This window comes from Muscardinus avellanarius (assembly GCF_963383645.1).
Source record: "Muscardinus avellanarius genome assembly, chromosome: 2".
Classification (NCBI taxonomy): domain Eukaryota; kingdom Metazoa; phylum Chordata; class Mammalia; order Rodentia; family Gliridae; genus Muscardinus; species Muscardinus avellanarius.
Genome location: NC_137787.1, coordinates 47,551,145 through 47,566,127, shown reverse-complemented (window position 1 = coordinate 47,566,127; position 14,983 = coordinate 47,551,145). Strand labels below are relative to the sequence as shown.

Here is a 14,983-nt window from a genome sequence, read left to right as displayed (position 1 = left end):
TAATTAGCCATTTAAGTGTGTGGATTTGTTTCTGAGTCCTCTGTTCTGCTCCATTAGTTTATGTATCTGTTTTTGTGCCAGTATCGTGCTATTTTTATTACTATGGCTTTGCAGTATAGTTTGAAGTCTGGTATTGTGATTCTTCCTGCATGCTTTTGTTGCTGAGAACTACTTTGGCTATTCTGGGTTTTTTGTTGTTCCAAATGAATTTAAGGACTGATTTTATTATCTGTGAGGAATGACCTTGGTAATTTAGTGGGTATTGTGTTGAATCTGTAGATCACTTTTGGAAGAATGGCCATTTTGTTGATATTTATTTTGCCTATCCAAGAACATGGAAGATCTTTCCATCTTTTAAGGTCTTCTTCGATTTATTTTTTCAGTGTTTTATAATTTTCTTTGTACCTCCTCGGTTAAGTTTATTCCTAAGTATTTTGTGTATGTGTGTGTGTGTGGGGGGGATATCCTGAGTGGAAGTGTTTTCTGAATTTCTTTTTTAGTGGGTTTATGGTTAGCATACAGGAAAGCTTCTGGTTTTTTAAGATTGACTTTGTATCCAGACACTGCTGGATGTGTTTATCAGTTCTATAAGCCTTTTGGTTGAGTTTTTAGGTCTTCTAAGTATAGTATCATGTCATCTGCAAAAAGTAATAGTTTGAGTTCTTCTTTTCCTTTTTGTACACCTTTGATTTCATTTTCTTGCCTTATTGCTGTGGCTAGAGTATCAAGTACTATATTGAAAAGAAGTGGGGATAATGGACATCCTTGTCTTGCTCTTGTTTTGGGGGGAATTCTCAAAGTTTTTCCCCATTTAATATGATGTTGGCTGTGGGCCTATTGTATATTGCCTTAATGATGTTGAGGTATGTTCCTTCTATTCCAATAGCTACAGTGCCTTTAGCATAAATAGATGTTGAATTTTGTCAAATGCTTTTTTGACATCTATTGAAATGATCTCGTGATTTCTTTTGTATCTTGAATCAGCTTTGCATCCCTGGGATGAACCCTTCTTGGACGTGGTGTATGATTTTCTTGATGTGATTTTGAATGCATTTTGCTAGTATTTTGTTTAGCAGTTTTGCATCCAGGTTCATCAACCAACCATATAGGCCGGTAGTTTTCTTTCCTTGAGCTGTCTTTATTTGGTTTGGGTATTATTGTGATCTTGCCTTCATAGAATGTATTTGGGAGAGTCCCGTTTCTTTCTATTTCACAAAATAGATTGAAGAGTATTGGGATTAGCTCTTCTATACAGGTTTTTATAAAATTCACTTGAGAAACCATCTGATCCTGGGCTTTTCTTTGATGGTTGGTTTTTTATTGCTGCTTTAATCTCTTTGGTCGCAATTGATTGGTTTAAATTTTCAATGTCTTCTTGACTCAGTTTAGGAAGGTTATATTTATCTAGAAAGTTGTCAATTTCTTCCAGATTTTCCATTTTGTTGGAATATTGTTTTTCAGAGTAGTTTCTGATAATCCTCTGAATTTCTTATAGTAATACATTGAATTTGAGCTCATGATTTCAGCAGGCATTTGGAACTCCTGGGTTGGAATTTAGTAGGAGAAAAGTCAGAATTGTATATAGCAATTAAAGTCACACAAACCCTGGGAGAAATGAGAAACTTTCTACTTATGTCATTGTGGATATTTTTTTTTACCCTGCTTTGGTCATTTTCTTTGTAAGAGGTAATTAGATTACCTATCAGTAGAGGAAGATTTGAAAGCCTTACCTGTGTTTAAGTCTTAACAATGCCTCTTAATAAACAAATGACTTTGTCCGCATTTCCTTCTCGTGTCTCAGTAGTAGTGTAAAATAGAAATGATGGCAGCATCTATGTCAAAGGGTTTTGGTAGGAAATAAGTGATTTAATATTTTATAAATGCTTAGAGGAGAGCCTGGCATGTAGTTAGGCATACTTTTACTGTTATATCATGATTAATGCAATCAGTTCCATTAGGAATGTTTAAGAATTCTTATTTTTATAACTTGCATTTTTATCTTCTAGCTCTTCTATTAAAAGACAGAATGAAACAATTGCCAGCAGCAACAGTCCGTCTCCTTTCAAGTTCTCAGATCATCACTTCAGTGGTAAATGTGGTCAAAGAGCTTGTTGAAAACTCCTTGGATGCTGGTGCCACAAGCATAGATGTTAAACTGGTGAGTGTCCTTGAGACATCAAATTCTTTAAAGCATAAAAAGGGCCCAAAGGATGTGTTCTTCTTAAACTTTTACTTTTCTTTTCCTTCTGTGTGCCAGCAAATTATAAGGATATTGAACCTTTTAAGAGCAAATTCTTTAAAATATAATTTAATGTAAATTAATAATATAGCAATACTAAAGGAAATTGTAATGGACACAGGTACTTTAGGATTCTATCACCTGAAACATCAATTAAATGTTAGTATTACTTACTAATATTTTCCTTTTATTATTCATAATTACTTGTTTTACATATTTCTGTTTGCATTTTGAAACAGGGTCTCATTAAGTTACAGAGGGCCTCACTAAGAAACTGAGGCTGGTCGTGAACCTGCAATCCTCCTGTCTCAGCCTCCCAAGTACAGGAATTACAAGTGTGCGCCACAATGCCCAGCTTATATTTTCACTTTTTAAGTTTAAGTTAAGCATAGTAAATCACTGAGTTAATTTGATTTATAACACTGTTATGAATTCATTGCAGTTAGTTAACATGTCCATTTTTCATGTTCTAAATTGAAGCGCTTTTAAGGGTAAATTATATTTTATTCATTTGTGCATCCTCTCTTATACCTAGCCAGTACCTACTACATAGTTGGAAGGTAAATAATTTTAGTGTATGAATATGGTGTTTTGTGTGAATATGGTGTTTTGTTTTGCTACTTGAGATTGAATCCAGGGGCATTCTACCTCTATGCTACATATCCGAGCCCTATTTTATTTTGAAACAAGGTCTTGTTAAGTTACTGAAGCTAACCTCAAACCTGCAACACTTCTGTCTCAGCTTCCCAAGTACTGGGATAATAGACACGCACCACTGCACTTGGCTTCAGTATTTTTTTAACCACCTCATTATGAGATATATTTGTTATTATGGCATTAGAAATAATGTCCTGTTTTAAAATAAAGAATTAAAAAAAAAAAAAAAACTAGGGCTGGGGGCATAGCTTGAAGGTAGAATGCCCTTGGGTTCAATCCCCAGTACTACACACACACACACAAAAAAAAGAAAGAATGTTGATAGGGATGTCTTTGTAGGAAAAGGACAGAACCTGTGTTTTTGTTTATCAGATAACATTCTATGATATAGTTATAAAATCTGAGCAGCCACTTAACTAATAATATATCCATTTTATGCCAATTTTCTGGCAATTTGCCAAAAGCCACATGATGAATAAGTAGTGAAGCTGATATTGGAATTCAGTCTTTCTGACTTTGAAACCTATTAAAGATCTTACCTCTGTGCTAGTTTTTGTTACAGTGTTTAAGTGCATCATACTAATTTAGGTGCTTGCAGGACAGCTACCATACTGCACTTATGAGACTTCAAATTCCAGGTAGCACTTGGATTTGCACTTCTTACAAGTTTCTAGTTGAGGCTGTTGCTATGTTAGGGAATATATCTTTTTAATTGCTCTTCTATACCATATCAAACCTGTATTGTGTTTTAAAATAATAAGCTCTATGAGCCGGATGTGGTGGCTCACACTTTTAATCCCAGTACTTGGGAGGTTAAGACAGGAGGATCACAGGTTTGTAGCCAGCCTCATCTACTTAGTGAAGCCCTCTGCAACTTAGTGAGACCCCGTTTCAAAAGAAAGAAGGGAAAATAGTGCTGGGGGTATATCTCGTGGGTAGAATGTGTGTGGGTTCAATTCCTGGTACTGCAAAAAAAAAAAAAAGTTCTATGAACATGAAAAGTACTTAACATAAAGACTATTTTTCTCAGACATTTCACATAGTTCAATCTGATGAGAGTAAAATTGATAAGATTATATTCTGAGAGATTTCATTTAAGAATTTTACACAGCTAAACATATATCCTGTTCTCTTTTCTTCTTTTTAATCTAAAGCATGTATCTTGTTCTTAAATGTCTCTGAAAGAAAATTTACTTTTTAAAACGTCACCAAGTCAGCCAGGCGTGGCGGCGCACTCTTGTAATCCCAGCGCTTGGGAGGCTGAGACAGGAGGATCACACAGGTTTGAAGCTAGCCTCAGCTACTTAGTGAGGCTCTCAGCAACTTAGTGGGGCTCTCAGCAACTTAGTGAGACCGTGTTTCTAAATAAAGTATAAAACAGGTCTGTGAGTATAGCTCAGAGGTAGAAAAGCCCCTGGGTTCCACCCCCAGTACCACACACACAAAAAAAAATCCACCAAGCCAAATGAAGTACTTCTATGAAAGTAAATTAAACATTATAACCTGTCTATACGTTTTAGTGTCTTGACATTTATCACTATCTACTTTATAGCATTTTTAAAAACTCAATGGGCTTTTCTACATAATAAGACCTATTTTACGATTTTGTACAATAATTACTGTCATCACTAGGTGTGTTTTCATAATTAGTTCAATATGTTAACGCCATTTCAAACATTTAAAGAGATTTTTGTAGCGGCGAGCAGTGGCACACACTTATAATCCCAGCATTCAGGAGACAGAGACCAGAGGATTACGGTTTGTGGGCAGCCTCAGCTACTTAGCGAGACCTTTCACAACTCAGTGAGACTCTGTTTCAAAAAAATTAAAAAAGACCAAAAAATAGGACTGGGGTGTACCTTGGAGGTAGAATGCCCTGGGTTCCATCCCCAGAACCAAACACACACACACACACACACACACACACACACACACACACACACGATTTTTCTTTAGAGTTCTTATTTATGTTACAATATGAGGAACTAAATCTTAGAAATCTTCTTTACCTTGGATATATAATGTATCTAAAAAATATTGACACATATAGTATTGTATAATTTTAGCTTATCCAAAGGAAGTGATATTATTTCCTCCTTTATCCCTTGCATCAATGGCCTATAGATAAAACACTTGGAGTCAGGGTTATGATGATCTTGACTACCATGCTTTGGGTATGGTATTCACAGAAAGTGTGATTATTACAGGAATTTAGATTTTGTTTTTATTATGTATACATAACTTAGTATTAGAATATAGAACTAAGCTATGAATTAAGTTTGTTTTCTTAATTTTTAAATTAAAAACTCACTGAAATTGCTGTTAGTTGTGTTTTCCCAGCCACTTCCTGTTTGGTGATACTTGCAGAAAAGTTTAGAAAGTTATAATGTGCCGGGCGTGGTGGCACACACTTGTAATCTCAGTACTTGGGAGGCTGAGACAGGAGGATCACGCAGGTTCTAATCCAGCCTCAGCTACTTAGTGAGGCTCTCAGCAACTTAGTGACACTGTGTTTTCAAATAAAATATAAAATAGGTCTGGGAGTATAGCCTGGAGGTAGAAAACCCCTGGGTTCCATCCCCAGTACCACACACACACACAACAATGTAAATATTTTGATTTTTTAATGAAAGCAACAGGGAGAAAGTATTCAAAACAAGCTTGACGAATGATCATTGCTGGCTAGATGAATAACTGTAATTGCTAACTAGACTTCATGGGTGGAACAGGTAATATTTTGCTGGTGCTGCTGTTTTTTTTTCACTGGAGGGATTATATATGTAAGTCAGAAGAAGTTTTTGTCAAGTTTAAACATAAATTATCATAAATTAATTATAAATTAAACATAAGTTACCGCAATAGTGAAATAATTAAAAGAACCTTTAAAGATTAGACTGGTATTTTATGTTGTATGAAATGAAAACAAGAGACTTGCTTATTGGACTATAACTAGGAATTAGTACAACTAAAGAAAAAACCCTTTTATTTTTATTTTTATTTTTTTATTTTTTTATTTTTTTTTGGTGGTACTGGGGTTCCTGGAAGCCCTCTTTCCTCCGGGCTACACTCGCAGACCTATTTTATATTTTTGAAACAGGGTCTCTTACGCCAGCACGGCTGGCTTCGAACCTGCGCGATCCTCCTGTCTCCGCCTCCCAAGCGTGGGGATTACAAGCATGCGCCACCACGCCCGGCCAAAACCCTTTTATCTCTACGATTATCCTTCTATAAGAGGTAAATAAATGTCCAAATAATTTCACTTGTGTTTCTGTTTCTTATGTGGTTACAATTTGATACTTTTATGTGTTAAAAGTATTTTTAATTTTTTATAGGAGAACTATGGCTTTGATAAAATTGAGGTTCGAGACAATGGTGAGGGTATCAAGGCTGTTGATGCACCTGTCATGGCAGTGAAGTACTACACCTCCAAAATAAGCAATCATGAAGACCTTGAAAACTTGACAACCTATGGTTTCCGTGGAGAAGCCTTGGGGTCAATTTGTTGTGTAGCCGAGGTAAGGTAATTTGTATTTATAGACTATGTTAGTGATTTAATAATCACAAAATATTAGAATTAAGAAAAAACGAATCCAGTACTTGGCAAAGTATATTTTAAATTTTTTTCGAATTTGTGGTAAAATAGACAACATAAAATTTACAATTACAATCCCTTTTAAATGTAGAGTTTGGTGACATTAAGTACATTTACATCATTGTATACCCATCAGCTGTATCCATCTCCAGATTTTTAACCACCATCCTAAACTGAAATTTAGTACCTTTTAAGGAACAGCTAGCTCCCCATTTCCTTGACCTCTCACACCCTGTCCTCTAGTTACCACTGTTATACTTTCTATCTCTGTGAGTTAAGTATTCTGGGTACCCTATAAAAGCAGAATCACGCAATATCTGTCCTTTCACGTCTGGCCTAGCATAATGTCTTCAAGATTCATACACACTGTAATATGTACCAGCATTTCTCTTCTTTATAAGATGAATAATATGAATAAGGTGCATCTTGTATATGTAGCACATTTTGTTTATTCATGCATCTGTTGCTGAACACTTGTGCTGCTTCCACTTTGGGGCTGTTGTGAATGATGTTGCTCTGAACATGGGTGTACAAATATATGTTTGAGTCTTTGCTTTCACATCTTTTGAGAATGTACCCAGAAGTGGACTTGTATCAGGTGATAATTCTACTTTTAATTCGTTGAGGAACAGCAATGTGTGCTTTGCAACGTTAATATTTATTAGAGGAGAAGGCAGTTTAGTGGATCTTTAGCTTGGAAATGATACATATAGCATTCTCAGAGCCTTTTCTGTATTAAAGTAAAACATTTAGCATTCTCAGAGCCTTTTCTGTAGTATAGGACATTGTGAATCTTTAAGGGTAGTAGTTTATGGTAAGTACAGTTTGCTCCATCTACGTGATTATGACGTCCTTTTATTGAGAAACAAATTTCTTTTGTTTATTTGTTCTGTGGAACATACTTTGGTCAGTACAAACAGTAAGGCTGAGTTCTAGAGGTATGAATGGATATGTTCTAAACCATAGACTTTTAGAGGCAGGTTGAATTCTAGAGCATGACTCTTCTGACTTCTGGTTAGTCGCTTGTAATAGTCCAGTGCCTGAAATGCTTACTTGCATTATGCCAATTACATTACACTGTCCCTGCCCCAGATTTTATAACCAGTTTGTGGCAAAGCCCATCTGTATTCTTGATCTCTTCCTTTCCATGTATCTCGTTTGTGTTTGATTACCCGATTTGACTAGTTCCTCTATGCTGCTGTTGGACTCTGTTTTATTGCATGACAGTATCTCTGTGCCTGAAAGGGTCACAAGGTGATTTTGTAATACTTTATTTGTGCTTAGGCTGGAAGATCCGATTTAAGCGAGAATGATCAAGTACAGTAAAATGATTGCATTTCATACCTGTTGTCAGTATAAAAGTGGCATGGGCATGAGATAATGGTTGCTGGTTCATCTTCTGGTCTTTGGGCATCTATTTAGTAGCACAGTCTTCTCAACAGTGATGTGTTCTTCAGAATCATTGTGGCATAGTTAAAGTTTTCTCAATTTTTTTGTAGATAGGGTCCTACCTAGGTATTCACTTTCTCTTTGACTTTGGGGCTCTATAAGGTGTTCTCCTAAATGGGCCAATGGTGGTTCAGTCTAAGTGGGAGATTTTGCTATTGAACTGGGGTTTCGCCTTTGTTGGCATCCAGATGTTCAGATCTTCTTAAAGGAAGCAATCCTTAAGTGCACTCTTAAAACCTCTACCCAAAATCTAGCACACCGTGTGCTTCTCTGTCTTACTCAGCACTTGCTTTATTTAGAGTTCACTCAGCCTTCAAATAGATTTTGGAAAAGAGCAACTAGCAACTAGAAGGTACATCTGGGCATTGCCCATCCTTCTCCCTAGAGAATATAGAAATTACAATCCTAGATCTTGTACAAAAAGTCTGTTTTTAAAGTGTATTGGATTGTACCAGGGGTCTCTGAACCTCCCAGTACTAGTACTGTTCCTTGAGCTCTCAGTGGCTATTTTAGAACATGAATATTTGATTTTTTAGCTGTTGTCCAAACTGGTGGATAGCCTTTAACAGTTGTTTTGATAGAGTATTATCAGAAAATATATATTTTGATATATTTTGGCCTGTCTATATTTTCTATAAGATATATTTGCCTTTCAGACTGGAAATTGGTCATAATCAGCTTTGCCTGCTAGGTGGCAGCACTATACTTAGTGTTTTCTTTGAGCTATGTGATTTATCCAAATCTTCTTTGTAGGTCTCATTGTAGGCAGTATAGTTTTTCAAGTATATCTTTATTGGTCACTCTTTATCCTGTTTTTTTTTTTTGTTACTTAAGCCCACTCAATGTCCACATTTATCATTTTCTCACTTACTTTTGAGGCTCAGAGGACCTTGACTATAATTAAAATAATTTTGCCCGTCAAAATTACAAAAGAATCATCAGAGTATCACAATAAAAAACTGTAAACTTTTAGCGAGGCATGATGGCGCATGCTTATAATCCCAGCATTTGGGAGGCTAAAACAGGAGGGTTGTGGTTTGTGGCCAGCTTCAGCTACTTAGTGAATCCCTTTGCAACTCAGTGAGACCCTGATTCAAAATAAAGGATAAAAAATAGGGTTGGGGTGTAGCATGGAGGTAGTAGGCCTCCGGGTTCCATCTTCAGTACTGAAAGAAAAAAAAAAAAAAAAAAACCCTGTAACTTTCAAACGATTAAGATTTGCAATTTATACACTGCAGTGCTAAGCACTTGTTTATCTTAAAAAATATTCATATTCATAGAGCATTTCATGGAATCCTCCTCTTTCTTACAGGAATTTGGGGAAAACACATACGTGTGTGTGTGTGTGTGTGTGTGTGTGTGTGTGTGTGTGTGTGTGTGTAATACATTTTTATATATATACTCCAGATTAAGATAAAGACCACTGTCAGTACCCCAGAAGGTTTCTTTTCCTACTCAGTACTTGAGAGGTAACTGCTCTTCTGGTCTCTGCCAACACAGATTTGTTCTGCCTATTCTTAAACTTTATATAAATGGGATCTTATAGCAGGTATTATTTTGTCACAGATTTTGTGATGATGATTTAGGTTTTGATTGTACCTGAAAGTTAAAGGAAAGCTATAACTGGAAGGGATCCTGGTAGGAGTAGTGGGCCTTAGTGCACTGTCCAGATCCCCCATTTTAGAACTGGGTGCTACTGAGATTATTGGTGACTGAATACTCACAAGTAACCTTCCCTTAGGAGGTTGCCTTTAATTCAGCTGGAGAGAGCGAGCCTACTCAGGTCATGCAGGGTAGCCTGCATCCAGTGACTGGCCTGGTCCCTTTAGTATAGCTCTGGCCTGTCCCCACAGAGGTATTCCAGAGCACTTCCTCAAAAACTGCTTGCTCACTAATACCTATCTGAAAGCCCACTTTATGGGTGAGCCTTCCTACAACATAGGTGTTCTTTGGCTCTGTCTCCATATTACTGATGAGGAAACTGGAGTCTTGTGAAGCCAAATGCTATCTCCTACGCCAACTTCAAAATAATTTCTAATAACCATATTAGAATATTAACCATATTAATCATAACTAATTTTTTATGGTCTACTATATGCAAGGTGTTGTGCTAGGTAGTTTATTTCAGAGAAATTATGTGAAGTAAATGGAATATGAAAATTGTGACCCCCTTTAGGACACATAGTATTTCCATGAAAAACCCAAGAATTCAGTTTCATGGCTTTCAGTACTGGGTTCTCCATGTTATGTTTCCTTCTTATTAATACACTTAAAAAGGTATATATAAGTTTAACAATGCCTCCATATTGAAATAATAAATGTACCCAGGTGGTAGTGGTAAGCTCAATAAATTAGTTGCCAGAGCCAAGTTAAAAGTTATGTGGATGAGTTGGGCACAGTCATGCATACCTGTAATGCCATACTTGGGACCCTGAGACAGAAGAATCAAAAGTTCGAGGTCAGCCTCAGCAATTAGTGAGACCCTCAGCAATGTAGCACGACTCTGTTTTAAAATAAGAAAATAAAAGGAGTTCAGGGTGAGGCTTAGAGGCAGAATTCCCATGGGTTTAATCCCCAGTATAAAAAGATAAAAAGTTACCTAGGAGGATTCTGAATGGTATTTCAGAAATACAGAAAGTGATGTTTGTCAATGTCGGTTACATGTAAAATACAGTTAGGCTGTAGTGATGTTTTAGTCAGCAACTGAACTACATAGTTTGTGATAATGATCCCATAAGATTATAGTAGAGTGAGAAATCCCTGTCGCCTTGTGACAGCGAACCATCTTAGGGCAGCGCATTACTCAGGTGTCTGTGGTGGTGCTGGTGTAAACAAACAACCTCTGCCAGTCGCGTCAACATAGCACATTCAGTTGTGGACTGTGTCTAACATAGTGGCCATGTTACAGATTTATGAATTTACGATTTATCATGAATGTACTTCTACTTATGAAGACTGTCCCCCCAAATTTCAGCTGTTAAAATTACTTTTTATTAGATTGTTTTAAAGAGGCTAAGACAGGAGGATCAAAGGTTCTCAGCCACTCGCAGCAACTTAGTGAGACCCTGGTTCAAAATAAAAGAGTGTTGGCGCAGCTCTAACAATTGCCCTGAGAGTCTGCAGCCCCAGCTAGCTGATAATTTTTCTTTTATGCTAAATTATCTTAATAAATATTTTAATATCCTGAAAAAATTAAAATAAAATAGTGTTGGGGGTAGAACTCAGAGGTAGAATACCCTGGTTTCAATCCCTAGTGCAATACACACACACACATACATACACACACATGAATTATATTGGATATATTGTTTCTATTGTCTAATATGTTATAAATATAAATTATACTATGCCCTCCAAAGAAATGTTTAAGAAACTAATTTAAGCTTTTTGAACTGGATTTTAAGTGGAAGCTAAATTATACCTTTGTTTTCTTAAAGTCAGAACAAACTCTAAACCCAGGAATCACAAGCCTAATTCTAGATCCCAAGTCAATTTGAATAAGAGACTCATGGCCAAAGGCATAAGATAGTTTTTTTTAGAGAGTTATTTTTCCTCTACTAAGTGATGATAATGATTTGGAAGTCGAATAAAATAATACATATTAAATTAACTTGAATATTATGTACCATGCAGATGAAAATTGTTTTTACTTTGAACTTGAATGAGAGGAGCAGTATGCAGCTGTATCAGATAGATGATTAAGTCATCAGTCTTGCTTATTCCCTTGTCTACAAGCAGTATTTCATTCCTCCACATTCAAAGTATATGCAGATTCCTCCACATTTTTGGGAGGTCCTTCCTGAAACTTTATATCCATTCATAAGTAAATTCTAATTATCACCAAAAGCCTTCATTCTGTAGTATAAGGACTTTTTTATCTTTCTCTCGTATTTTACCTCAGAAGAATTGCCAGCCATTTTCCATATTGCACTCCTTTTTGTTGATTCATCTATTCAACATTTGTAAAGTTGTTACAGTGTGGTGGGTATTATTCTGACCTGTCAAGTTTATTATATATAATTTTGTGAAGTTGGAATACAGGATCTGTAGATTTGATTTTGTTTTACACCATGTTAAGCCTCCATGGCTTATGGGACAGAATGGGAAGCTAAGTCATTCTGTTTTGAAAAGGGAGTTGGCACTCCTTATTGGTGGGCCCACACAGTTAGAAAAGGGAAAAGAGAAGCCCTCACCGTCATTCTGATGGTTCTAGGCCAAGTGGACGGTCCTGACTCCTTTTCCTCAGTGTTGGGTGCCTCCTACATCCTGTATAGCTGTGGCAGTAGAGTGCTAGTCAGGAGTATGCATGGAAAATTTTGAAGCATTTGGAATATTCTGCTTCCTGAATACAGCTTTCTCACAGGTAATAGAACGCTTTTGTAAAGCTAGCCACATGTAATGGCACATACCTGTTTTCCAGCTGCTTGAAAAAGGCTGAGGCAGGAGGAGCACAAGTTCAAGGCCAGCTTAGGCAGTTTAGCAAGACCCTGTCTCAAAATAAGGTTTAATCCAGGGCTGAGATTGTAGCTCAGTGGTGGAAGACTTGACTAGCATATGTCAGGCCCTGGATTTGATTCCCAACACCACAGAAAACAAAACACTCCATGTCTCTCTCACACACACACAGCTAAAATCAAACACTTAAAAAAAAAAAAAAAAAAAAAAAAGCAAAACAAGCCAGCCCCTCCATAAGGCTTTATCATAATTACCTAAAATGAATTTTTGTCAAGAAAAGATTTTTGCTTGAATTTCCAGGAACTTTCTAATTTTTTAATTTACTTTTTATTCAAACATTAGAAAAAAACTGCATAATTTAAATTTTGTTATAATAATAGTTCTTTTTTGGTGGTGTTGATGTACTGGGGCTTGAACCCAAGGGCATTCTACCTCCAAGCTACACCTCCAGCCCTATTTTATTTTTTATTTGAAAACAGGGTCTCACTAAGTTGTGAAGTGCCCACGATGTTGAAGCTGGCCAAGAACCTGTGATCCTCCTGTCTCAGCCTCCCATGTACTGGGATTACAAATATGTACTACAATGCCGGCTATGACAACAGTTCTTAAAACAGACCAGTTTTTAATAACTGATAGCTATCCTAAGCCCTGAGGTACTCTACACACGTATAAAACTTCTCTTCCTAAAATATTATGTTTCTTTATTTCCTTTTCTTGATGCCACTGGATTCACTCACTTCCATGATTCCTTAGTGCCTCTAATAAGAATCACCAGTATGAGTGTGTAATATTAGAGACACTCCTGATGACGGAGTCACTGCGGGTTCAGATGCTAGCCGCTGTACTGCTAACACATTCTGAATCTGTGCCTGGTACAAGAAAAGGTTTCCTGCCCAGGACACAGGGTCATATGATGAAATGAACTCTTGAAATACAATTCCTTCCTCTGAGGACACTGTATTTCATGAATTTGAAACATTCTAAGTGTGCTTTCTTTCACTGTCTTTATAAATTTCAAAGCATCTTCCATAAAAATAAATTTTCATAGGGCCCTACAAGTTGTGATTTAAGAAATTTTACTTTTGGAAAATACTTTGTGTTCTATTTACTTTAACATAAATGTTACATTAAGAACACTCAAGCCCAATTTCACTTTTTATCACTTTAGCTTATATTCACCGAAGCTGGAGTATATTTACTATTCATTAATATGTTTAAAGGAGGAACAAATTAATATCTTATAAAATGCTTTGAAGTGGTTGAAGCAAAATCCCATGTAACCTTATAGAGTATTAGCATCATCTTCATCTTATCATCACCCTACTCTCAAAAATGATCGTGTAATCATTTATTCAGGACTGTCTAGAAGCCACTGGCAAAGCTAGTACTGGGACTCAGAGTTCCAGGGCTGCCTTTGCTCAGTGATACCAACTGTAGGTCAGGTGGCTGGCTCTTTGGAGAATAGAAATAGAATTCAATTGACCTTGGCATTTTGGAGAAGGGGTTGGTTAAATGTAGAATTGTTTTTAAAGGGACATCTGTGGAATGAGTAAATATACAGGAAAGAAAATTTGTGGCAATCTTTGTCCTCTTTGTTCTTTGAATAAACTTTACCAGAGGAATCGCTATTGGATACACAACAGTTGGGTTGTAGCAGGGAAGATTAAGATTAATTATTAGGAATTTTTAAACAATTTTATAACTTTTGAACCATGGAATGTATTTTTAATACTTTCACTGGTGCATTGTAATCTCACATCATAGTGTGGTTCATAGTGATGGAGACATAGATGCACACAGAACTTGGTGAGCTTTCTCCGTCTCCCTCCCGACTCCCCCTTCCCCAGACAGGGTCTTGAGATTGGCAGTGGTTTCTTACATATGTACATAATATCAGTGGAAGTGTTTCCTTCATGAACTCCCCCTCCTCCCTCAGACCACCCCCATCATGCCTGTGGGACCTGGAGAACATGACGTTAAATGAGATTAGCCAAAGAAAAGGGTTATATGTTTTATTGCACGTGCGAAAGCCAGGGAGTAATGGAGGTACAAAGGGAACTTCATGGAATGTGTTTTCCAAGAAGTAGAACAATCATTTAAGAGTACACAGAAGCTCACGGTTTTGTTTTAGGTGCAGCTTTTTTGGAATACTTACCACAGAAATAGCAGCGTGACTCTGTGCCCATAGTAAGGGTTTTATGAGCTTGACTTTGAGAGCGAATCTACGGTAAATCTGCTTGGCTATGATGGAGTAACAGAATTGACCCATCTGACCCCAGATGAGTTTCAACTGCAGAGCTGGATCTCTGTGGCTAAATTATGTAGATGCATTTTAACAATATTCAGCTCAGTTGAGTCCAGGGATAGGCAAGAAGAAACATGGCTCCCAAATTTGGGTCAATGCTCACCATATGTGGCTTTTCCTTGTCCACCTTGCTTTCTTGCCAGCATAGCCACGCCTCACCTTTGTTATTTTGTGACAAAATTACTATTGTGACTATTCTACTATTCTCATAAGTTAGTTAAATAGGGTAAGGGTAGCTTAAAATAATGCAGACATTTTTAAATGTATATTTCTTTGACTAACCTCT

The 14,983-nt window shown here is 36.7% G+C and overlaps 1 protein-coding gene across 1 annotated transcript in view; it reads left to right on the top strand.

Annotated features, from left to right (window-relative positions):
* Nucleotides 1–2,017: 2,017 nt before the first annotated feature.
* PMS1 (PMS1 homolog 1, mismatch repair system component) overlaps nucleotides 2,018–14,983 on the top strand; it is a gene marked incomplete at its 3' end in the record, with an annotated part of 75,469 nt that continues 62,503 nt past the window's right edge. The window contains exons 1-2 of the mRNA XM_080689620.1: nucleotides 2,018–2,158; nucleotides 6,229–6,411. Of these exons, the coding sequence (XP_080545746.1) occupies nucleotides 2,027–2,158; nucleotides 6,229–6,411 (315 nt within the window). The 5' untranslated portion in view covers nucleotides 2,018–2,026. The remainder of the gene's footprint in view (nucleotides 2,159–6,228; nucleotides 6,412–14,983) is intronic.